The 20550-nt window shown below is 41.3% G+C and overlaps 1 protein-coding gene across 2 annotated transcripts; it reads right to left on the reverse strand.

Annotated features, from left to right (window-relative positions):
• Window positions 1–630: 630 nt before the first annotated feature.
• LOC132259559 (uncharacterized) lies at window positions 631–19543 on the reverse strand. Of its 2 annotated transcripts, XM_059757243.1 has the most exons (13): window positions 19488–19543; window positions 17861–18442; window positions 17126–17381; window positions 7625–7964; window positions 4889–4942; window positions 3781–4191; window positions 3324–3397; window positions 2868–2968; window positions 2689–2804; window positions 2482–2620; window positions 2309–2421; window positions 1798–2018; window positions 631–1736 (listed from the first exon to the last, which is right to left on the reverse strand). In XM_059757243.1, the coding sequence occupies exons 2-13, from the start codon at window positions 18181–18183 to the stop codon at window positions 1104–1106; spliced, it is 2781 nt and encodes a 926-aa protein (XP_059613226.1). In that variant the 5' UTR covers window positions 18184–18442; window positions 19488–19543; the 3' UTR covers window positions 631–1103. The 2 variants fall into 2 exon arrangements, with proteins under 2 accessions (XP_059613226.1, XP_059613225.1); XM_059757242.1 differs by lacking the exon at window positions 19488–19543 and having other exon boundaries at window positions 17861–18530.
• Window positions 19544–20550: the final 1007 nt, after the last annotated feature.

Raw genomic sequence — 20550 nt, forward strand, 5'->3', positions numbered from 1 at the left:
GGGAGAAGAATGAGGAGGAAAAACACATACAAAATACTGTGAAAAATGTCTCGTAGAATAATTTTTATACGTTTTCAGACTTAATACTTTTGTACTTTTTCACAAAAGCACTCTCTCGATAGGACAAAAAGACTTTAACTTGGCAAGAGAACCATCAATAGTGAAAAAAACCAAAGAAAAGCAAAAAGATACCTATACTGATATATAGAATGAACAAACATATTTAGAGAAAAAGAAAACAAGTGTGAAAAATGTAGAAGTACCACAGAGCAAACTTTAACTGAAAACTGAACCAAGAATTTCTTTTAAAAAAACCAAAATTTGTAGACAATTTTATTCTTAATAAGACTCTTTGTTCAATTTTTCCCATACAGAGAAAAATTGCGAGAGAGAAAGTCTCTTGACTTCCCACTGTTTATTTCCAAAGTAAGAAGAAAAAGAACTCTAATACAATAGTAGAGATTTGTAAAAAAAAAGCGGAGAAAGTGGGCAGCGTGAAAATTTTCGACAGATTTTCTAATTGTTACGTGTAATAAAAAGTCAAAGTTGAATAAAAAGAAATTTAAATCCTTTCATCATCGCAATTTGGAGACATTTTTTTAGCATAGACGCAGCATTTCCCGCTTTTCCAGGACACTAAACCCACTGAATCTGCTTTATCTGGAGATTTTACCGATTTTCCAATAGAAATTGAAAGCAAAAACGACACTTTTTCTGTTTAGAAATGCTCACAAAGTTGTAGAAAAAATTTATATCATCTTACAAATACTAAAATCAAGAAAATTTACCTCTGTTAATCGGATGAATCAGTTTGAGACGCCAGAAGTTTCGTCAGACACTCTTGAGAATGATTTTTAAAGGGGAAAACGGCAAGAGTAAAAGAAAATGTTTATCTGTATCATCAAAGATCACGCGATCATCAAATTTTATAACCAATCGTTTTGATAACACAGAATTATAATTGTTGCCGACATTCGGTTTTGTCTTCACAATCAAATTCGACGCGGTGTGACACAGTTTATCTCCGCAAGGGCGTGTGATTTGTGTGGCTTTTCTCAACTTCAGGTAATAAGAAAAATAATTTGGTCGTAGTAAAACTTTATTCACTCGGATGCACTATCGTGAAACACATCGACGCCCGTTTGCAGTTGAGCACTCAAATCGTCCGCTTTCTCAGCCGACGTTGCGTTGTATCCGATCTCGTGGTAGCGAATGGGATAGGTCAGTTGGTTGCCCTTGTCCCACGTGTACAACTCGCGCGATCTGTGATTGTAGCCAACAGTTGTGGTCTTCCGGAAGGGGTTCGTGAAGGCCAAGTTGACGTCCAGCAGTTTCCCATGATAGAGATCCAGTGCCAGCCTTATCTTGGTGTTGCGCTCCGTGACGGAATCGATTGCGTACAGAACGCCACAGACGATAAACATCTCGCCCACGCGTCTGTGATTCACGCTGATGTTCCAGCTGTAGAGGATGTCCAGATTGTGGGCGTCGAGCTTTGCCACGAGGGTGTTATTGGAGCCGGGAGTGGCGTAAATGAGCCACAGGCCGTTGTCGTCAACGCTGAAGTCAACACTGTTGTACTCAGTGGTATAGAGATGACCCGTGGCGTTGGCCACAAGATCAGGGATGTCACGGAAAGCCACCTGGCGTTCCACTGATAAATCGTAGCGAATAATCCTCGGCTGGTTCTTCTCATTGTAGTAGAAAGAGCCATTCAGGACGACATGAGTGTTTCCCTATAAGAATTGCAAGATCAAGAAATCAAGATTAAAGCCGTACAATTTCTAGCAAACATACTTGAAAGGGTCTCTCAAGACGGTAACTCTTAGTCGGCACGTTATTTCTGTACACCGCTTTATTTGCATATTCATACAACCGGAAGCTGTCGTTCTCTTTCGTTGCCCAAATCTTCTCACCAACGGCGTCATTCTTAGGTGTGGGATCCTTAAGCCACGCTCCATAATTCTGCTCAGTGAACTTGTGGTAAACTGGCTTTCCCACGGCATAAAGCACGCAATCTGGGAGGAGAGAAAAATATCTCCATTGCAATTTCAAAGACAATTTTGTACACTTTATCCCCCCATTTGCCCTCTCTTTCGCTTTCTGCCTCTCCAGTTCCGAAATTGGACAGTTTATTGCACTAAGAGTCAATATATCGTTGGAAGAAATACGAGATGCTTTTAATTGGATTTTTAAGAGATGCTTTGGTATGAGAGCAAATTGCTTTCTTTTGCAGCAGCAGCAAAAAATGTAATCATTTTCGTTATTGCAGATGTTTTGGCCATGATGAAAGTTGTTTTCCTCTTACCCATTGTCCTATTTGGGAGACCTGGATAGCTCCTGTTTCCTGTCGGCATTATGCTCAGATGTCCTCCTATTAAGTCGAAAAGAGACACTATCGTGTCTTTACACTTGAAATCCCTGCAAAATGTATAATTAATACACAATTGATACTCTTTGAGATGCTCAGAAAACTCTCACTTGGGATCCGGGCAATCTGGGCAAGGCGGCGGTGGTGGCGGACAAAGATCATCCAAGGATTCTTTCTTGGGCGGCATCGTTCCGAACACTGCCACTTCCGTATGTTCTGGCAGCGGACGGATTATGTAGGGATTCCGGTCTGAAAGTCACAAAATACACAATAGAAAAGAATTCTCTAATTAATAAGATATTTGATGGATTCCTTGCCTTGAAGATGAAAAACTGCCCTCGTGATTCCCATCTCATTCTTGCTAATGCAGTGATACTCTCCATAGTCCGTTGAGTGCATCACAGTCAGATTGAGTCTCATTGTGGATTTATACCTAGAAATCCAGGCGAGATTAGAAGCATTTTTCTTTAATTAGAGGCTCATAAACTGAACCTACCCATCGATATGAGACTCAATTCGATATCGTCTGCCATGTTCCAGTAGTTTTCCCTCTGGGAACTTTTCCCAGTATTTAATGGCTTCCGGAAATGCTTCAATCTGCAAAAAACACACACAACACATTGAAAAGTTTCAATTGCAATTGCCAGAGAGACATTTTCTCCGCTCTTTTGAACAGCAATTTTCCCCGGGAAAAACACCTGCGAGTCAGCTCAAAATTGAGCAAACACCTGTTCCAACAACCCTTCCCAAATTGCAATAAAGCACGTGTCATTTATCATATTTAGCGAAATGGATGAAAAGCACCACATCTTGCGCGACGGGGAAAAAGCCCAAAAAATCCCACAAGATTCATGGTTGTGGCGCACCAGGATGGATGGCTCCTTGTCACTGTCGGGGATGCAGTGCTCGAGTGATTGAATATTGTCCTCAATTCTGAGGTCTTGCGACTCACCTCGCACTCGAGGATGGCATGCGAGCCATTTGAAGCGTAAACCACTTGGTTCCGGACGCGGATCAATGGAGCGACTGCAAAAAAGGGAAGAAGAAGAGCAGTAAGACGATATTCAGGAGAGCTCAAATTGAAATGGCGAAAGATTTACATAAATTAGAAACTAATGTAAAAAATTTCTATGAACATAAAGAGAGAAATCATGTTATAATAGTGACTGAGTTACGGCAACAAGAGACTTCTATTGGAACACATCATATATTAATGGGCGGGGCTCTCGAGTGGGCGTTGCCTAAACTCATGTTGAAACAAACTGTAAATCTCCGCTTTGTTTTCTTTCCGACGAATAAAACTGTGGAGAGTGAATTAAAAATCCGAGGGTGCATCATTTGTCGAAGCCTCTCAGTCAGTGGATTGCCGGGTGTGCGAGTGACGTGGAGGATAAATCGATTGTACTCACAGTGAACTTCAATGAAGAAGGTTGCATTGGCGGGTGGAGGAACGCCATTGTCGGCCAGGCACTGATAGGCGCCCATGTGCACCCGATTGACTTTCGTGATGTTCAGCGCGTGTCCCGCCATTGAGGACGCTTGCCACGATCCCACGGAAATCGGAAGTCTGTCCTCCCGGCGCCACTCGACGTGAGGCTTTGGATTTCCCGTGGCGGCGCATCGCAGCCTCAAATGATCCCCCTCGTGGACAATCACCGGCTTGGCGGATTCCATGGTTTCTGAGCCAGCTATTGACGGTGGAATGAGGAGTTCACTGGAAAATGTGCCGTTCACCTTCACTTTCCACGCATTAATGCCAGGAATTCCTGGAGTGCCATTCGTGCCGGACTTTCCAGGACGCCCTCGAGGTCCTGAGAGACCTGAAGAGAAAAAAATGTCATGATGGCAGGCATATCAGAAAAATTAATACGGCGTGTATTTTTAAAATCCTCTTATTTCTCATTGCGTGGCAGTGCTTAAAAAGTTCAAAACTTGCGCGGAAAGTGCAGTAAAAAGCGCTCTCAGGCAGCAGGAAAAAGAAGTCAAAGAGGGTCGTCAACATTTTTATGCTTCCGGCATAAAAGTTTCATTATGAATATTGTGTCAAAGCGAGCACGTGCTTTTGCATGGAATCTGGAACATGGCACAGACTGTCGCCTTTAAAATCGCTCACCGGGCTTCAAAAAGCTCCGCACAGTTTGCTATAGCATATTAAATCGATGAAAAATGGCATTTAAAGCTATTGAACTGGCATTTCTTCGATCAAACAGGGTGAAATTTAATATTGCCACGAAATGGAAAATGTTGCCTTTGCGCCACGTCAGTTGCATTGATTCCATGGGAAAATGGTGTGTGTTTATCAAGCATTCATGAAATCAACAGTGCGAGGACAATGGCTTCACTTTGCCACTTGCATTTCTGTGAAGAATGTCTTTTGTTGCTTGAGAGTTAAAAGAATTCTTCAGCACTGCATCGATGCAAGTGCATGAAGAATGCACAGAATTTCCTCCTTTGAAGCTTGGAGAATTTGTTGTCTTGATGCAATTCTGAGAATGGCAGCAATTGACTTGTTCTTACCTTGAGATCCTGACATTCCAGTCGGTCCGGGTGGTCCCATTGGGCCGGCGAGTCCTGCACAGGGAGAGACAAAAGGATCAATTCGAAATTTCTCCCAAGGCGCGAGAGAAGGTCAATAAGATTGAAATGCGGAATCGAAATTCCACCCCAGATTTGAGCCCAGGGATGCAGTCAAGATTCGGAGGATGAATGCTAACGACCCCATTGAGGGTACGTGACCAATGTTGAGGAGTTGCCTCACTGAATCTCATTGGGATTCTCGCAGTGCTGCAGATTTACACACACACACACACTTTCCGATCTCACGAGGCGACACTGACACTCCTCAGGAGCAGGAAATGAAGCAATTAAAGAGATTAAAATGGTAAATTGCTTGATCATGCTTGCACTGCCTTAATTAACTTACAAACTGTTTTTATTTAATGCCTAATCGATAGAAGAGATTCTCAATTACATTTACACTTGGCATTCATGCAAATAGAATATAGAAATAAATGGTTGTAAAAACCTCTACCGGATCATGAAGACACAAAACATTTGCAGACTGTAAAGCAAATATTGACCCTCTAAGAGGCCGTTGCAATTTCCATTTCATAACATTTTAGAACACTATGAAAGGTTTGAATTTCTTTACAATTCATAACAATTACGACAGCCAATTACAATACTTCGGAGAGCCGAAAAGTTCACGTGCAAACCAAGCGAAAAGGCGTTATTGATATTTTCTGGTTAATAAATACAAATTGATTGAATTTATCTGTCCTATTGTACACAACTTAATGTATCAGATTGAGGTTATATGTGTCCGAACATCTTTAGACATTCTCCAAGGAAACTAATTGATTTTCTAAAACATTTGGAACTCTTGGGCGTTGAAAATATCCCTCGATAGTTGCTGAAAACTCCAAAAGTTACTTCAGATTATGTTGAGAAGAACATTTCCTTACGTCAACGTGAAGGAAAATGGACAGAAACAGGGCAGAAGTTGGAATAATCTGCCCTAAAAAAAACACCAATATAAGCTATGAAAAGTGTAAAGTTGCAACGCAAATTTGGGAATTTTACGAAGCAAAATACAAAAATCTTTAAAGTTGCAACGACTTAATTAATTAAACTTTACATACTTCTTTTTCTATGTATCGCAGAAAACCGCTTTTCTCTAGTCTATTAGAAAGCCCTTAAGAGAACAATTAAACCCAGATGTTCTGTCGTAAGTTGTTCTTGAATATAAACTTCCTCTCGAGATTCGTAGGGAAATTCATTGTGTGAAGGAGTCTAAATGAACTTTCTGGCACTGTATTGTTGGTGTGAGTTTAGAGAAGCTTCTTCAAAAGGCACCTTATTTGGTTAAACAACTGGCAACACTAAGTTCCCACAGGACTTACAGTCTGGAAGAGTTGTTGTGTGTGTGTGTCTCTGTTTTTTCCGGAATGGACAATGCATATTCACCTCAACATGCATGAAAACTAATTAAATTAAGGTGAAACTTGGATATCTCATTTGATTTTCCACTCGAGATACTCCAAAATTGGCAGAGAATCCAATTAATTTTGTGTTATGTGGCATTTTGGGGGAAATGGATATGTCATGAAATATGCACATGAACAAGAGCGTGCAGTAAATTGAGGACAATACATGTTTTGGTACGTATTTTAACGGGGCGTTTAAAAGAGCATGAATCAAAGTATCATACTTCATATCCCAATTAAAACACACACGTTTCAACATTTCCGGGAGGAAAAAAAACAATCTGGTAAACTTTATTTTTATGAGAGTGTCAAGCTCTGGATTAAGTTGAAGTAATTAGGACATTAAACCAGAGACTCGCTGAGAGCATCAATTTCTCCTTCTTAAATTGGAAACTCCTAAGAGGATTTTCGAGTCTTCGGGAACAAGTTTCTCACAACACTTGTCTCACAATGTGTCTCATCGTGTTTGTGTGGCAAAGTGCAATTGCATTACGTGAATTCAACACAACATGCAATTAAGATAATGCCACAATTTATACAATGTCCTCTTCATCCTTCATCCCGCAAAGCATCCAATTGCAAGGCGCCAAGGATGGTCAATCTCTCGCCTCACAATAAACTTTCCATTATCCATTGTCCAGGATTGTCCGTGATTGTGAAGTGAAGGTTGAAAAATGATGGCAAAAATCTGCTGTGCTGCATATCAAAGGGTCACACTATGTTGGGGTGAAAATGCTAAGTGTTTTCTTCGCGCGGGAGAATCCATAAATTCCCACAATAGTTTTGGGCAAAACATTCTCTCACCATCCATAAATTTCCACCTCGAAATGAAAAGCATTCGGAATAATTTCGGGAATGCTTTTCCCACCGAAACCATATAATAAACGACGCCTGGCATGTTAATTGTATTAGCCAACGAAAATATTCCCGATGGCTCGGCATTTTTAATAAAGACTGATTAGAGGAGATATTTTTCTCGTCAAATTGATCGTTACAATTTGAATTATATACACACATTTCCAGATGTCGCCCCAGTGAATACAATTCTTCAGCGAGGGCTTTTTAATTGGACCGGCCAAACTTGGCGATTACCCCCAAAATCCCCACAATAAAAGCATCCTTTCACTCCTCGAGATGAGATGGAAAAAAATTGACGCCCGTCACGTTAAATAATTTATCTGGTCTGAGCCGTAAAAAATGTATTAGGCCAGGCGGGTGGCCGCAAAGCCATAAAAAATTTACTATCCCGTCAATAAAATTCACTCACCGTCTTTGCCATTGTCACCATTGCGCCCATCGAGGCCTGGAATGCCGTCCTTGCCATCCTTTCCGGGGATCCCGTCCGCCCCGGCGCGTCCTGGTACGCCATCCAAGCCAGGCTCACCGGGAACTCCATCTCTGCCGTCCAAACCAGGGTTTCCCGGGAAGCCGGGTTCGCCCTTCGGTCCTCTCGCTCCTGGCTTTCCCTCGCGACCGTCCAGTCCGGGTGGTCCGGGAATACCGACATCCCCGCGATTGCCTTTCGGCCCAGGAACACCAGGAAATCCAGGCGGACCAGGTGGACAGTATTCCTTAGTGGCACGACAGAAACCTGTGATGGCTTCGTACTGGAAAAAGAAGGGCAAAGAGTTGGACAAACATTGCAACTCATTGTTTTCCCAAGAAAAATACTTCTAGACACTTCTGAACGCATTTAAAAGCACTTTCCATCGCTTTTTCGACTCCTTCAACAATTTCTATTTTTATTTTCCAGTTTAGTCTTCAGAAAATTGTGCTGTTTTTCTCATAGGAAAAATCAAAATGCTGACGATAGATTTGCAATTTTTTTCCTTTTATCCAAACACACTGCAATCTCTGAAGATGTCACTCAGTTTTTGTGCATTTTAAAGGATAAAAGAACAACACTAAGACGACAGACAAGCATTGAGATCAGCAATAAAATATTAATAAATCCGTAGCGGAAGCAGAAGCTCTGCAATGAGTTTGGAAGGACATCCTGGCTTATCTGCTGGACCATTGATAGCGCCATGAGTGAATTTGGCAATGAAAAGTGTTCGAGGAGCTCCTCATTCTCCGCCAAATCGATGAAACGAGTAAAGAGTGTTCTGCCAAACGATGTGGAAATGGTTATTTAAGCTGGGAAATCGCCTCCTGGAGGTGCTCGTATGTGAGCCATGAAAGGGAAACTCTTTAATTGACACTCTCGAGTGTCAATTAATCGCAGATGGAGTGCGATTGAGGAGGAAAATTGGGACTTTCGCAGAGTCTAAACGGCACCATTTTCAGCACCTCCACACGAAGTTATCATTAATAGAATCCCCTTCTCATGAGCCGACGAAATTGCCCTTTTTCCCATAAAGTCTCATGTTGGAATTTTCACGATCTCTCGGAAATGCATTTACTCGATTTCGCCTTTTTGTCTTTCTCTCTTTCGCTCTCTTTCTTTTGATGAAAATGATATGCTTTGTACAACTGGCGAAATGTCAGCTAAAATGGCACGGACGTTTTTCTAATTTCCTGCCCATCGAAAAGCAACTTCCGTTGCCTCAAGAAGGCCAAGAAAAAAAAGTGTCGAAGAACTTCTTTTGACTTCCCCAAATGATTCTCTCGAGTGTCTCCAATGAGGAGGAAAACTTCCATCCCTAAATACTGTCGCTCTGTATTTATTTAGGGGCGGATTGTGGGAAAAAGTTTGCAGATAAATAAAATGTTGACTCTCAATGGGAGACGAGCATAATGGAAAATTGAAAATTTATCAATGGCAGCTTCGTGGAAATCCCTTCGACAAAACGTGCGACACTCACAAAGGTCGACAAGTGATTTCATTTGGCTAATCTCTGGGAACGGACGAGAAAAATCCCGCTCGAAAATAAATTAAAGTCCATTTGGATTTAAATGAGATTTTGGAGGATATTGGCGAATCCTTTACTTCACACCATTTGAGAATCAATGTGAATTTAAGGGTTTTCATCAGCCCAAAATCGGCTCTCTGATGTGAACAATGTGTAATTACCAACACAATTTAATTAACCTTTTTTCAATTCAATTATGCCACACACAAAAATTATAGCTAATTATTGACACATTGAGAGCTGTTGAAATTTAATTTCTCATTGAAAGGCTTCACAATATTAATAATAATTATAATGAAACCAATTTTAATGAACATGTTGATTTAATCTTACGGATATTTCTGTTTTTGAGTGGCACAAAACTGTTCAAAATCTGGCGCTAATTTGATGCATAAAATTGAATTTTGTGAAAATTTCATTCTCCATTTCCTGAAGCATTTTCGCGCGTGTTCCCGGGAAATCCTCGCTGCGGAGCACGACACCACCATTAAGAGGGTGCATTTTGTCTGCACAGCGACGCAGATTGAGGAAAAGTGAAGTGAATAAATTTGCTCATCGCCATGTGTTTCTTTTATTAAATCTTCCATGTTGAGATTGATGCTGGCGCAAGATGGGACAATGGGGAGGTTATTAAGCAGCCTAATTAATGATTGAAATACTCTGTGGAATTAATATCTCTTCAATTTTCCGAATAAATGGCATCATCTCGTGCTGTGGGAGAGGCGGGAAACTTTTCCTCTGCAACCATCATAAATCATTTGTCACGCGTCCAAAGTTGAGAGCCTGAGATTCATTTGCCGGGGCAAATAAAGATTTCGAATGGCCAGAAGCGATATGCGGAGATAAGGCAGTTGGGGAAATTAACTGCGACGAAACCCACTTCTGACGCTTGTCACTCAACTTTTGCGGGGGGGGATGAAGAGCGCAGCTCCCCACGAGAGCTTCTCTAAAAGCTCGGGAGTGTGATTATTTTTTTGCCGGGGCGGGAGAGATAAAGTGCACAAAAGTCTGGCAATTAGTCAGTGGAGCATGAATGCGAGGATATCATGAGTATTCTGCGTCGTCCCTTCAAAGAGTTCATTATCGTGTTCATCATCGGCATTTCTGGGCTTGTCTATGATGATGAATGGGGTGAAATACCAAGTCATCCACACGGAGAGTCACTTAAAGTCACTCTCGTCTCCCAACCAATTTCTGCTGTGCTTTCATGACAACGGCGAGCTTTAGCTCGGAGTCCAACAGTTAGTGTCATATGCATTAAAATGATCTCATGTTTGAAGTGTAAAGACAAAAAGTAGCAGTGTTGAAAGCTTGATAACAAAACAAGAGGAAAATCACTAGTCGATTTTTAAGGAATCTCTATGTTCTCAATTAAATATTAAAATATTGATTATTATCAAGTAAAATTGCAAAATAATCAAATATTGAATATTTTCGGACAAAATATTGGACTAAATTAATTTGTATTTAAAAATTTTCTGAATATTTAATCAGAATTTAAATATTTGTAAAATTTTTCCTCATTTGGTCGACAGAGGGCGGTAAAATTTGCGTGAAGGACGCTAATAATATCGGTTTTCCTCATAATTTTCTCTGTCCTCTCACCCATTCTCACACTCTAAGACTTCTTGGCATGATTCTGGCCAGGAGAGAACGAAATTTGAGCTTGAGAATGAAGCTTTTAGTGCAGAAAAAGCTCCCAATCATAATCAGCTGATCAAGTTTGAGAGGCATGTAGAAATTCTGATGGTAGTTCTCAAGAAATCAAAATATGATTGAAAGTTAGTGCTCTGACTTTCTCCTAGTAAAGACATGAATTCACACAATCTCTGTAACATAATATTAATCCAGATTGTCTTAGCATAGAAATATTCGATGTTTCAACAGCGGTTTCTCAGCGAAATCTGGGAAAAAGCTGTGTTTCGAACGAGCTCTAATAAACAATGTCTAATCCTAAGTTCAGTGCCTTCTGCGAGAACCAGTTGACACATCCTTAATCCCTTTGCTCGCTGCTGACAGCTCCGATCAAGGAGCTCCCCTTTGGCAGACGTCAAGAAGCCCCCGCACCTGATAATGCTGGCAAACAACACCACCCTCGCAAGAGGGTGGGGAATCGTGTTTGGCCAATTCATACCTGAAGCCACCCATTAGGCGAATATGTGAGGGTGGAAAAACACGGGTTGGGTATCGTTGATGGTGTCTTAAGTGGATCCACACGGGGCGCATTAAGGGAGCACCAGCTGGCTCACTCTTATCCGATAATATCAGCTTTCACGTTTTAATGAGCCCACCCCATTTGGCGACACTTCGGGGGTGGTTCGCCGGACTGTCTTGAATAATTAATTCGCATTAAATGGTCAACCATGCTGTCTCGGCACATTCTATTGTGATCCCCCTCTTGGATGCTAACTGTGACTTTCACTTACTCTCCGAGACACATTTTCACAACACTTTACAGGACTGTCAGCCAACGGTGCAACTTCCCTAAAAGCATCCTCACTCTGCATTTTGTGGGGAGGCGGAAACATTAAAGTTTTCCCTTTTAGGGCAACTTTGTAATTGTCCGTCAGTTGTAATTTAAAAGATATTCCGCAAATTGACGATCATTCGAAATCGAAAAATCTCATTTCAATTTTGTGTGTGTGTAAAAAGCATGGTGGAAATTGAATTTCTAAAATCTTCGCCTTGTGCTTCGCCGATAATCGAGTGTGTTTGCAGAAATCAATTTTCCATCATCCACTTGGCGCTCAAAATAAACTCATTTGGTCTTGAGGAGCTTCTCAGACTTACACAATAGTTGAGCATATTTTGAATTTCAATTTTCACGCTTTCCCAATATATATGTGGAGAGTTTGAGAAACTCTCAAGTGGATCTCAATGGGTGTATTTTTAGGATTTTTCAAACTATTCTCTCTTCTTCCTTTTTTTCAATTAAATTCTTTCCACTTTGTCGCGCGATTCTCTCCACTTTTTCTCCATTGGGGAAAAGAAAGCCACGTAATCCAGAGATATTTATCTTCTGCACGCAGTACTCAATTCAAGATGCACTTCCACGGTGTTTGTGATTTTCCTCACCCATGCAAAGGAGCTGGGAAAAGGAGCCGCGTGAGGGTAATGGAATAATGTTGGCATCCATAAATGGCATCATCGTTTCATTTCTGCACTTTACCAATAGCAGATTGAATTGCAAAGGAGCCGCACTGAATGCCTCACACCCCCTCGAACCCCATAAATATTGAGTGCTTTTAGTGAAATTAGGAAAAACCGAGAGAGTGTCACCACATTTTCTGCCATCCAACCCTCAGCGATAAGAGTGTGCTTTAAGATAATGGACTTGATTGGGATTTGCGGCCACGCCTACTCTTGCTGACGAGCACGTTAATCTTCCAAAGGGAATCTTCCAATGCAAATTGGCACTTTGTGTGTCGAAGAATATGGAAAATCACCCTTTGAAATACAATTCAATGCAGAATCTCAGTTTTATCTTACTTCAAAGGAGTGTATGCGCTTTCTTGACAATTTTTCATACAAAAAAGTGAACAAAGCCAATTCAAATCATCTACATTATCAATTAACACAATAGCTGGTGAGCAAAGTGTTAAAATGAAGAGTAAAAAGGGGTGAGAAAATCGCAATTGAAGCCCTTCGGAAAACGAGCAAAGCGAACAGAGAGAGGATTTTAACGTAATTTCCTCAATCTGTCGCATTGAAGGAGTAAATAATTGACTCTCTCCAATTGGATCCTCTCTTCAGCATCAATTTCCTACCCAGGAGTGAACAAAGTCAATGTTATCCGGAAGTTTAAATCTCATTGTTTAACATCCACACAACATTGGGAGGCGGCGAGGGGTTGAGAAAGAGAGGCGAATTAACGAAGCAAGAGGATAAGATTACAACAGAGAGTTTCCTTCCGAGAAAGTAGAAGAAAAATTCTGCAAATTCTGTTATAAATTGCCCACACTTTTATCCACTTGCAGGAGAACTTCGTGAGAGTCTCTTTTTCGGGGGTGGGTTGGGATAAAAATGGCTTAGCAATTGAGAAGAAATGGATGATTGACAGAGTGTCGTTTACACTAGGCAACAAAAATGACACTTTTTTCTGCCCTTTTTTTGAGGTGTGGATTTTCTGATTCCTTGAGTCATCAGCTTTTCAACGGTACCTTCCTTTTTTCTCTAGACCCTCAAGTTTTCCTTTTAGAGCCTATTTTCCATTTTCCCCTATTTTCACCCACTTTGCCGCACTTATGTGCTCATATCTCGCCCAATTTTTCACGGATTTTCCTCAAATTAGGCTCAAACGATAGCTATTGAAATTACCTACTACTTTGTAAAACATTGTGAGTGTTTTAGATCACTCCTTGTTGGTCAAAAATGATCTTTTGTGAACCACTAGGTAAAAAATTCACCGGGTTTTTTACCACTTTTTTCTAAATATCTCCGAAACGAAGAAACTTTTATGTTGGATTATTTTTCCTATGTGTAGAGCACTTCAGGGGATGCATTTCCTCCATACATGCCGAAGTGATATTTCTTTTCTATCTGCCGGAAAAACGAGGTTTTTCCTCGACAAATTTTGCTTTTTTATGCTACGCGCACCCTCTAAAAAACTAAAAGAAGGTACATTTTGCTGTCTGCGCATTCATTTAGATGATGATAATGCTTAGATGTTAAAATAAAAGAGAAAAAAGGCCAATATCTCGACTTTTTAGCTATTTTACGTGAATTTTTTGTGTTTTTTATGGAATTGTTGTCATTAAGACCAAAAAAATACCTAAAATAGCTAAAAAGTCGAGATATTGGCCTGTTTTCTCTTTTGTTTTAACATCTAAGCATTATCATTATCTAAATGAGTGCGTAGACAGCAAAATGTACCTTCTTTCAATTTTTTAGCGGGTGCGCGTAGCATAAAAAAGCAAAATTTGTCGAGGGAAAACCTCGTTTTTCCGGCAGATAGAAAAGAAATATCACTTCGGCATGTATGGAGGAAATGCATCCCCTGAAGTGCTCTACACATAGGAAAAATAATCCAACATAAAAGTTTCTTCGTTTCGGAGATATTTAGAAAAAAGTGGTAAAAAACCCGGTGAATTTTTTACCTAGTGGTTCACAAAAGATCATTTTTGACCAACAAGGAGTGATCTAAAACACTCACAATGTTTTACAAAGTAGTAGGTAATTTCAATAGCTATCGTTTGAGCCTAATTTGAGGAAAATCCGTGGAAAATTGGGCGAGATATGAGCACATAAGTGCGGCAAAGTGGGTGAAAATAGGGGAAAATGGAAAATAGGCTCTAAAAGGAAAACTTGAGGGTCTAGAGAAAAAAGGAAGGTACCGTTGAAAAGCTGATGACTCAAGGAATCAGAAAATCCACACCTCAAAAAAAGGGCAAAAAAGTGTTGCACAGTGTTATCAGGGAATTATTTCATCTGCAGTAAAGTGAAAAACATCCCCTCATATTTAAATATATATTCCCACACGCCCACAATATTCAATTTATTCACTGTCGCCGCGATGCTGACAAAGTGGCAATTTTTTGCACACCTTCGCAACGGCGTTATTAAATGAGGCGCCCAATTAATTGTCGACAATTAATTTGATCAGCATCGCATATTTGAAGGGAAGAATCTCGCGAGTTTGCTTATTAATTTCCGGGGTTGTTTCGCCAAAGTCACAATATATATATTTTATGCAAATTTCCCTTCCTGGGGCTGGGAAAGAAATCCTATTAAATTCATGAATTAGGCAATTTAGGCGAATGTTCACGGAAAAATTCATGCGACATTTTCTCTTCAGAGTGTAAAAAGATTTTCCGAGGGGGCGCGAAAAGCCCATTCTTTTGTAATTCAAATTGTGAAGATTGGAAATTGAGAGAGAGAAAGAGAGTCTTTTTGGCAGAAAGTGAAAAGTCTGATTCACTGACATCTCGTGTGTGAAATCGATTAATACATTCTGGAAAATGTAAATATTCCTCAGCGGAAGGATACATCGTTTGAGATATACGAGTAATCCGTTATTTATTCAGCTTTTCATATCCTGGGCAAAAGAAGTTGGTGTTTAAGGGTGAAAATTCCTCCTGAGATTTTGCCGAGACAGACAAAAACACGGGAAATTCATCAGAAATGGATATGGAGCCACAACATTTAAGCTGTGTTGCTGCTTTTCAAGCCTTCCTTGCCGGGGATTTGTCTTTCTTTTTTGTTGGCAAAAATCCCCTCAGACGCGCAACATTTCGTGAAATTCAATTTCCACCGTGAGAGTCAGTCGTAAAAAAGGCAAATTTCCGGACTCCATTCCGATAGATCATAAAAACAATCCCCCAAGAAAGGAGCATCTCTGGAGAGCTTCTCAGCATTGGGAGATGAGATAAGGCGGAAGAAAGCCTTCTCCTCGAGTGGCCCCTAAAGACTCATCAAACCGTATTCGAATTGGCAGGTGAATCGTAAGAAGCTGAGCGGCTCTCCAGGGACTCCCTGGCCGCCAGGCACAACCGAGTGTCCTTTCACTTTCCGCCCTATTCGGTCTTCTCTTGGCTATGTAGACTTTATGGCCAAACGCACGGAAGGAGGACAGAAAGCCTTATTGACGTGTTAGTAAAGGCTAATTAATCAAAATTCTCGGACAACAGCAAATAGTTGGTGTGTGAATTTAGTGGTGTGCAAGTTCAACATCGCATAATTTAATGTGTACACATGGCCAAGGAGAGTTGCGAAGGTGTAGCTTTGAGATAAGTTAGCCTAGCTTCTCAGCTGTTCAATGCTTCAACTGAGCTTGAGTTTTGAATTCCACATTCCAAATTAGCTGCAAGACATCGATTACTTGCTTATCTACGAATTCTTTGGGGGATTTTCACATTCAACTCTGTTTAGTGCGGCAGAGCGTGTTGTTCTACCGCCAAAACCACCCCTTGGAATTTCATGTGCACAAGCGCTGAGTAAATCCATTGGCCACTGACTTCTGGCCGAGTTCTGGGCAGTAAACTGACCATAAATAGCCAACTGAAGTGTATTTGAGTCTCGCAACGCAGCCACCCACTGAAGAACCTCCTGCCGAACCACAACTATATCCTAGAATCTGTGCTTCGTGGAAAATTACAGGTGCATTAATGAGAGTGAGAGAGAGAATCAAGGACAGAGAAGTGATCACAAATGAGAGTTATTTGGGACCACAAATATTCAACAGGCATTTTGGGCAATGTTTCAACTGGGAAGCCTTTAAGCTCATTTGCGTGTTGCACATTTCGACGGCAATTCTAATGCGGAAAGTGTTTCTGGTTCACTACATCTTGCTGGGTTGTAGTTTGGAGTGAAAAATTGGCAAGGCAGAGGTTGTCTCGGTGGGTGGCACACATATCTCGCCTCCAGGAATGGGCCATTGAGAAAATTGTGCAGATAATATGCACTCCAGCGAGTGTCCTACATTCTCTCAAGAGCTTTCACCGCAAGAATGCCACCCACTTGAGCCCCCAAAAGCACTCGCCCAGCAAAAAGTGGAGCACAGATGACAAAATAGAGTGATGCCACCGCTGAATTGCCAGGTTCCAACTAATTGTGTCGCGTCAGGTTTGACGGCACTGAAGAGGAGCTTTCGCTTCAATGGAGCTTTTAACTTTTTTAATCACATTATCGACATTTTTTGCCATGCTCTTCATTCTCACGCCTTGGTGAAGAACTCTCTGAGCCTTGGCTGAATGGATGGGGAAAAAAAAGTGTGCAGAAATGGAGCAGAACTGCAGCAACTCTTCTGCACCAAAAGTTGTCGTGTTTTCTGCCATTTACTCTTATATTATATATAGCAAACTGGAGAAGTCGCACGCTCTTCAGTGCAAACTTCATAACTAGATTCTCAGCTCTCCTTCCAGCCCTTCGCGTCGGGCAGAAAGTTTAATTGTCGCAATTGTAGCTGTGGACAAACTCACCGGAATGCGAGAGTAGCTCGTGAGCCAAACCCACGAATCGCCACCCGGAGCGGCGCCCTTCAGTCCAGTCTTCTTCATGATCTCCACGTCCTTCTTCTCCAGCTCGTGCTTGAGTTTTGGGTTGAAGAACTCCACTTCGGGTCCAGATGGTTCACCAGGATTGCCGAATACCACGTTTTCCGCCATCAAATTTGTGCTGCGACGCTCTCGAACCACCTTTCGCTCATTCCTCACCGATCCACCCTCGAAGTTGTTGCTGGAAAGGGCGGAAAGTTTATTAAGAAAGCACAGAAGAAATCTCTGCACAGTTGCAATTAGTTAATTTGCTGCAGTTCAGCGGAAATCCTCACTATTTAATAGGAATTTATGTGAAGTATTTTTTACTGTTGAGTTTCAAAAGGTGGAAACTTGATTCTCATTCAGGATTAAGACTTAAATAATTACTGGCACAACGTTTTGATACACACTGAGAAAAGGTTTTCATTGGAAAAATCCAATAATCAAGATCAAAATCAAGAGAACTTGAGGAATATTTTGAAAAACTCTGACCCGAAACTCTCCGGAATGTTGAAAATCCGTAATACTAACTCTTAAACTATTCTTTTACGATTTATCCTTGATTTTTACCAGTGCATTTCACACTTCACTGCTCACTTAATTACATCTGCATGACTTGTCGGGAGATGGAATTAAATTTTAATTAACATTGGGGTTTCTTATCTACTTATTATTCACCTCTCGCGGTCGTTCAGCTCATCCCAGAACTTCTGCTGCTGGAACTCCCTTCTGAAGATCTCTCTGGCTATTTCCTGAATCTCCGCCACCGCCACATCGCTTCTCAGGTTGTCCCGGAAGACGGAAATGTCCGACAACTGATTCACGTGAACGTACAAGAGCAGCGCGAACACCGTGAAGAGGCAAAAGACGAGAATTACGAGGATGAGATAAACGCTGCCGAGGTTCTCGGATTTTGCTTCCTGGCCATTTTGGGTGCCCTTCTCACTGACGACTGGCTTCCGGGTGCCGGAATCGGATCCTAAGATCGCGAGGGAGGGCATTTCCGCGCGATGGCATTCACTTTTGGGTGGGAAAATTCAGGGGAAAATCTCCCACTTGCTCTCTCCACTCCTGTGACGCTGACAGGTCCTTTTGTGTGCACTTGATGCAATTTATAGTCAAGCAGTGGCGCGCCTTTTATCACACCATTTTGCACACTTCCAATTACACTTGATGTGGAGTGTATTTATTGTGGTCTCGCGTTTTTCTCTCCTGCAACTGACACGTAAAGTCGCGTCAAACTTTGTCTCCCCTGTGCACCTTCAACAGGATTAAGTCCAATGCAATTACTTCCGCGTTGTCGAGCGAGAGTAACTTTTAACCCATTTCCGACTGCGATAACCCGAGCGCAAGAGGGCAGAAAGCACAGATAAACAAGCACTGACTGCAAATCCGTGGTGCACAAGAGGAGTGCGAATCCCTGTCGTGATGCGGGAAAAACTCATCAAATCCCCTTTTGGGGCCAGAGCAACAAAAGAGGAGAACATAAAGTGGCGGGAAAAACACCACAATCCAATGTCATCCACCGCTGAATATCAATTAGAACTTTTTTTCTCTGGCTCACAAACGCCTGGAGATGGAAAATCGCGCAGGGTTGAAGAATGGCAAGGAATTCACAACATAAATTTCGCCACAACTTAACACACCCAGTTTGCATTTAATTCACTTTTCTGGCCACATTTTTCACCAGATTTATTTACCAACTGGAATTTACGAGCTTTTGTGTGTGAGTTTTCCAAAATTTACAGCCTCGGAAAATATAACCGTCGAATAAGGTGAACAAAAGGGGATTTTTGGCATCGATATGGCCAGTAAATCAGGGATTAAAGTTGGCCAAATCGAGCTTATCGCGCTTGCAAATGATTAGAAGTATAGAATTGCAATAGAAGTTATGTGGCATTTACGCATTCTGCAAACACTATAATTAAATTTCCACTCTGAAATTGCTTCCAAATAGTTTGAAAACTCCCAAGTTCACAGACGACATTATATGGTGGAATTGGTATTCTATTGAGAAGCTTTTTCGTCCGCCCACAATCAATTTGTGGGTGGAAAAACCGCAATGAAGCACCTTCAAAAGTTCCCAGAGGGATTTTCCTGATGATCCCAACAGGTGTACTTATTCCACTTCCCAATAATTATCCCATTATGTGCCGCAACATCACTCTTGCCATCCTTTCGCGCGCTTTTCTTTCCCACCCCCCAAAAAAAGCGAAAGAACCACAAAGCAGCGGCGAAAGGAAGGAAAAAATCATAAAATTAATGACTATTTGGGAAAAGCAGGAGAAACTCTCACTCGACTCACAACAATTGGAGGAAGTTTTCCCGGTCTTCCGGGAAAAGACCGCGCGCGCTGTTCAGTGGCGAAAACTCGACTGACGAGAGGAAATCAGAGTTCACGTTTTTGAATGAAATCTGACCGGCTGCCGCGCCTGCGCTCCGCAGATGTTCAGGGAGTACGTTTCCATCCGGAGGGAGTGTTGTGGCTTCCTCCGTGAGAATGTGCAACATCTGTCCAGAGCCTCCCAAACCGCCCCCGATCGAAACCTCAAGAAAAGCGCCATGGTGCATAATTAAAGTGCGTACTTTAATTCAGATCCTGGCGTGATTATTCACTGACAAGGGGGAGATGATACCATCTGAAGGTGTGTACAGCTCATAAGAAGTACTTAAGAAGTGTTCAAAAGCTTACAATATTCCTGTCATGAGTGTTTCATTAGCAGAATTAAGCAGTTACATGCAATAAACAGTGTTTTTCTGAACATTTCATGCCAAGAACCATTGCAAATTGTATTGAATTCAGACATAACCTCAAAAATAGTTATTTAGACTTGGAAAATGTTCATTAGGAAAACTTTTTGGAAAATTATAACTCTTAATCAGCAGTTTTGAGTTCATTAGCAAATCATAACCAGATCATTTTGTGATCTAGAAAGCTTCGAAACGGAGATACTGAAATTCTTTTGGTGATATTTTGAGGTTCATTAGAATTTGGGAATTGATGTGGAAATCGTGTAAAAACTTCAATTTCTAGAAGTGTCAGGAAAATTGGAAATGTTTGGTAGTAGTGTACAGATTTAAGACATATTATCTTCCCCTTGTCCGCTGAACTATTTCTAAGGAATATGAGGATCAGAAGAATTATTACCAATTTATGATTAATTGCTGGAAAAACGGATGCAAAAAGAGAAGGGAAAAATCATAGCATTTATTTTTCCAGTTAGCCATACGCATGAAAGTTAAGGGAAATTATAGGAGAGACTTTTCCCTTATCTGGAACGCCTGTAGTAAATTCCCAATTATCTACGCGCGACGTCGCGAGGCGCGGTGTATTAATAGGCGTGTAGAAAATCGGCACTTGCGCATGC

Source organism: Phlebotomus argentipes, unplaced genomic scaffold (genome assembly GCF_947086385.1).
Source record: "Phlebotomus argentipes unplaced genomic scaffold, Phlebotomus argentipes genome assembly scaffold_18, whole genome shotgun sequence".
NCBI classification, from domain to species: Eukaryota; Metazoa; Arthropoda; class Insecta; order Diptera; family Psychodidae; genus Phlebotomus; species Phlebotomus argentipes.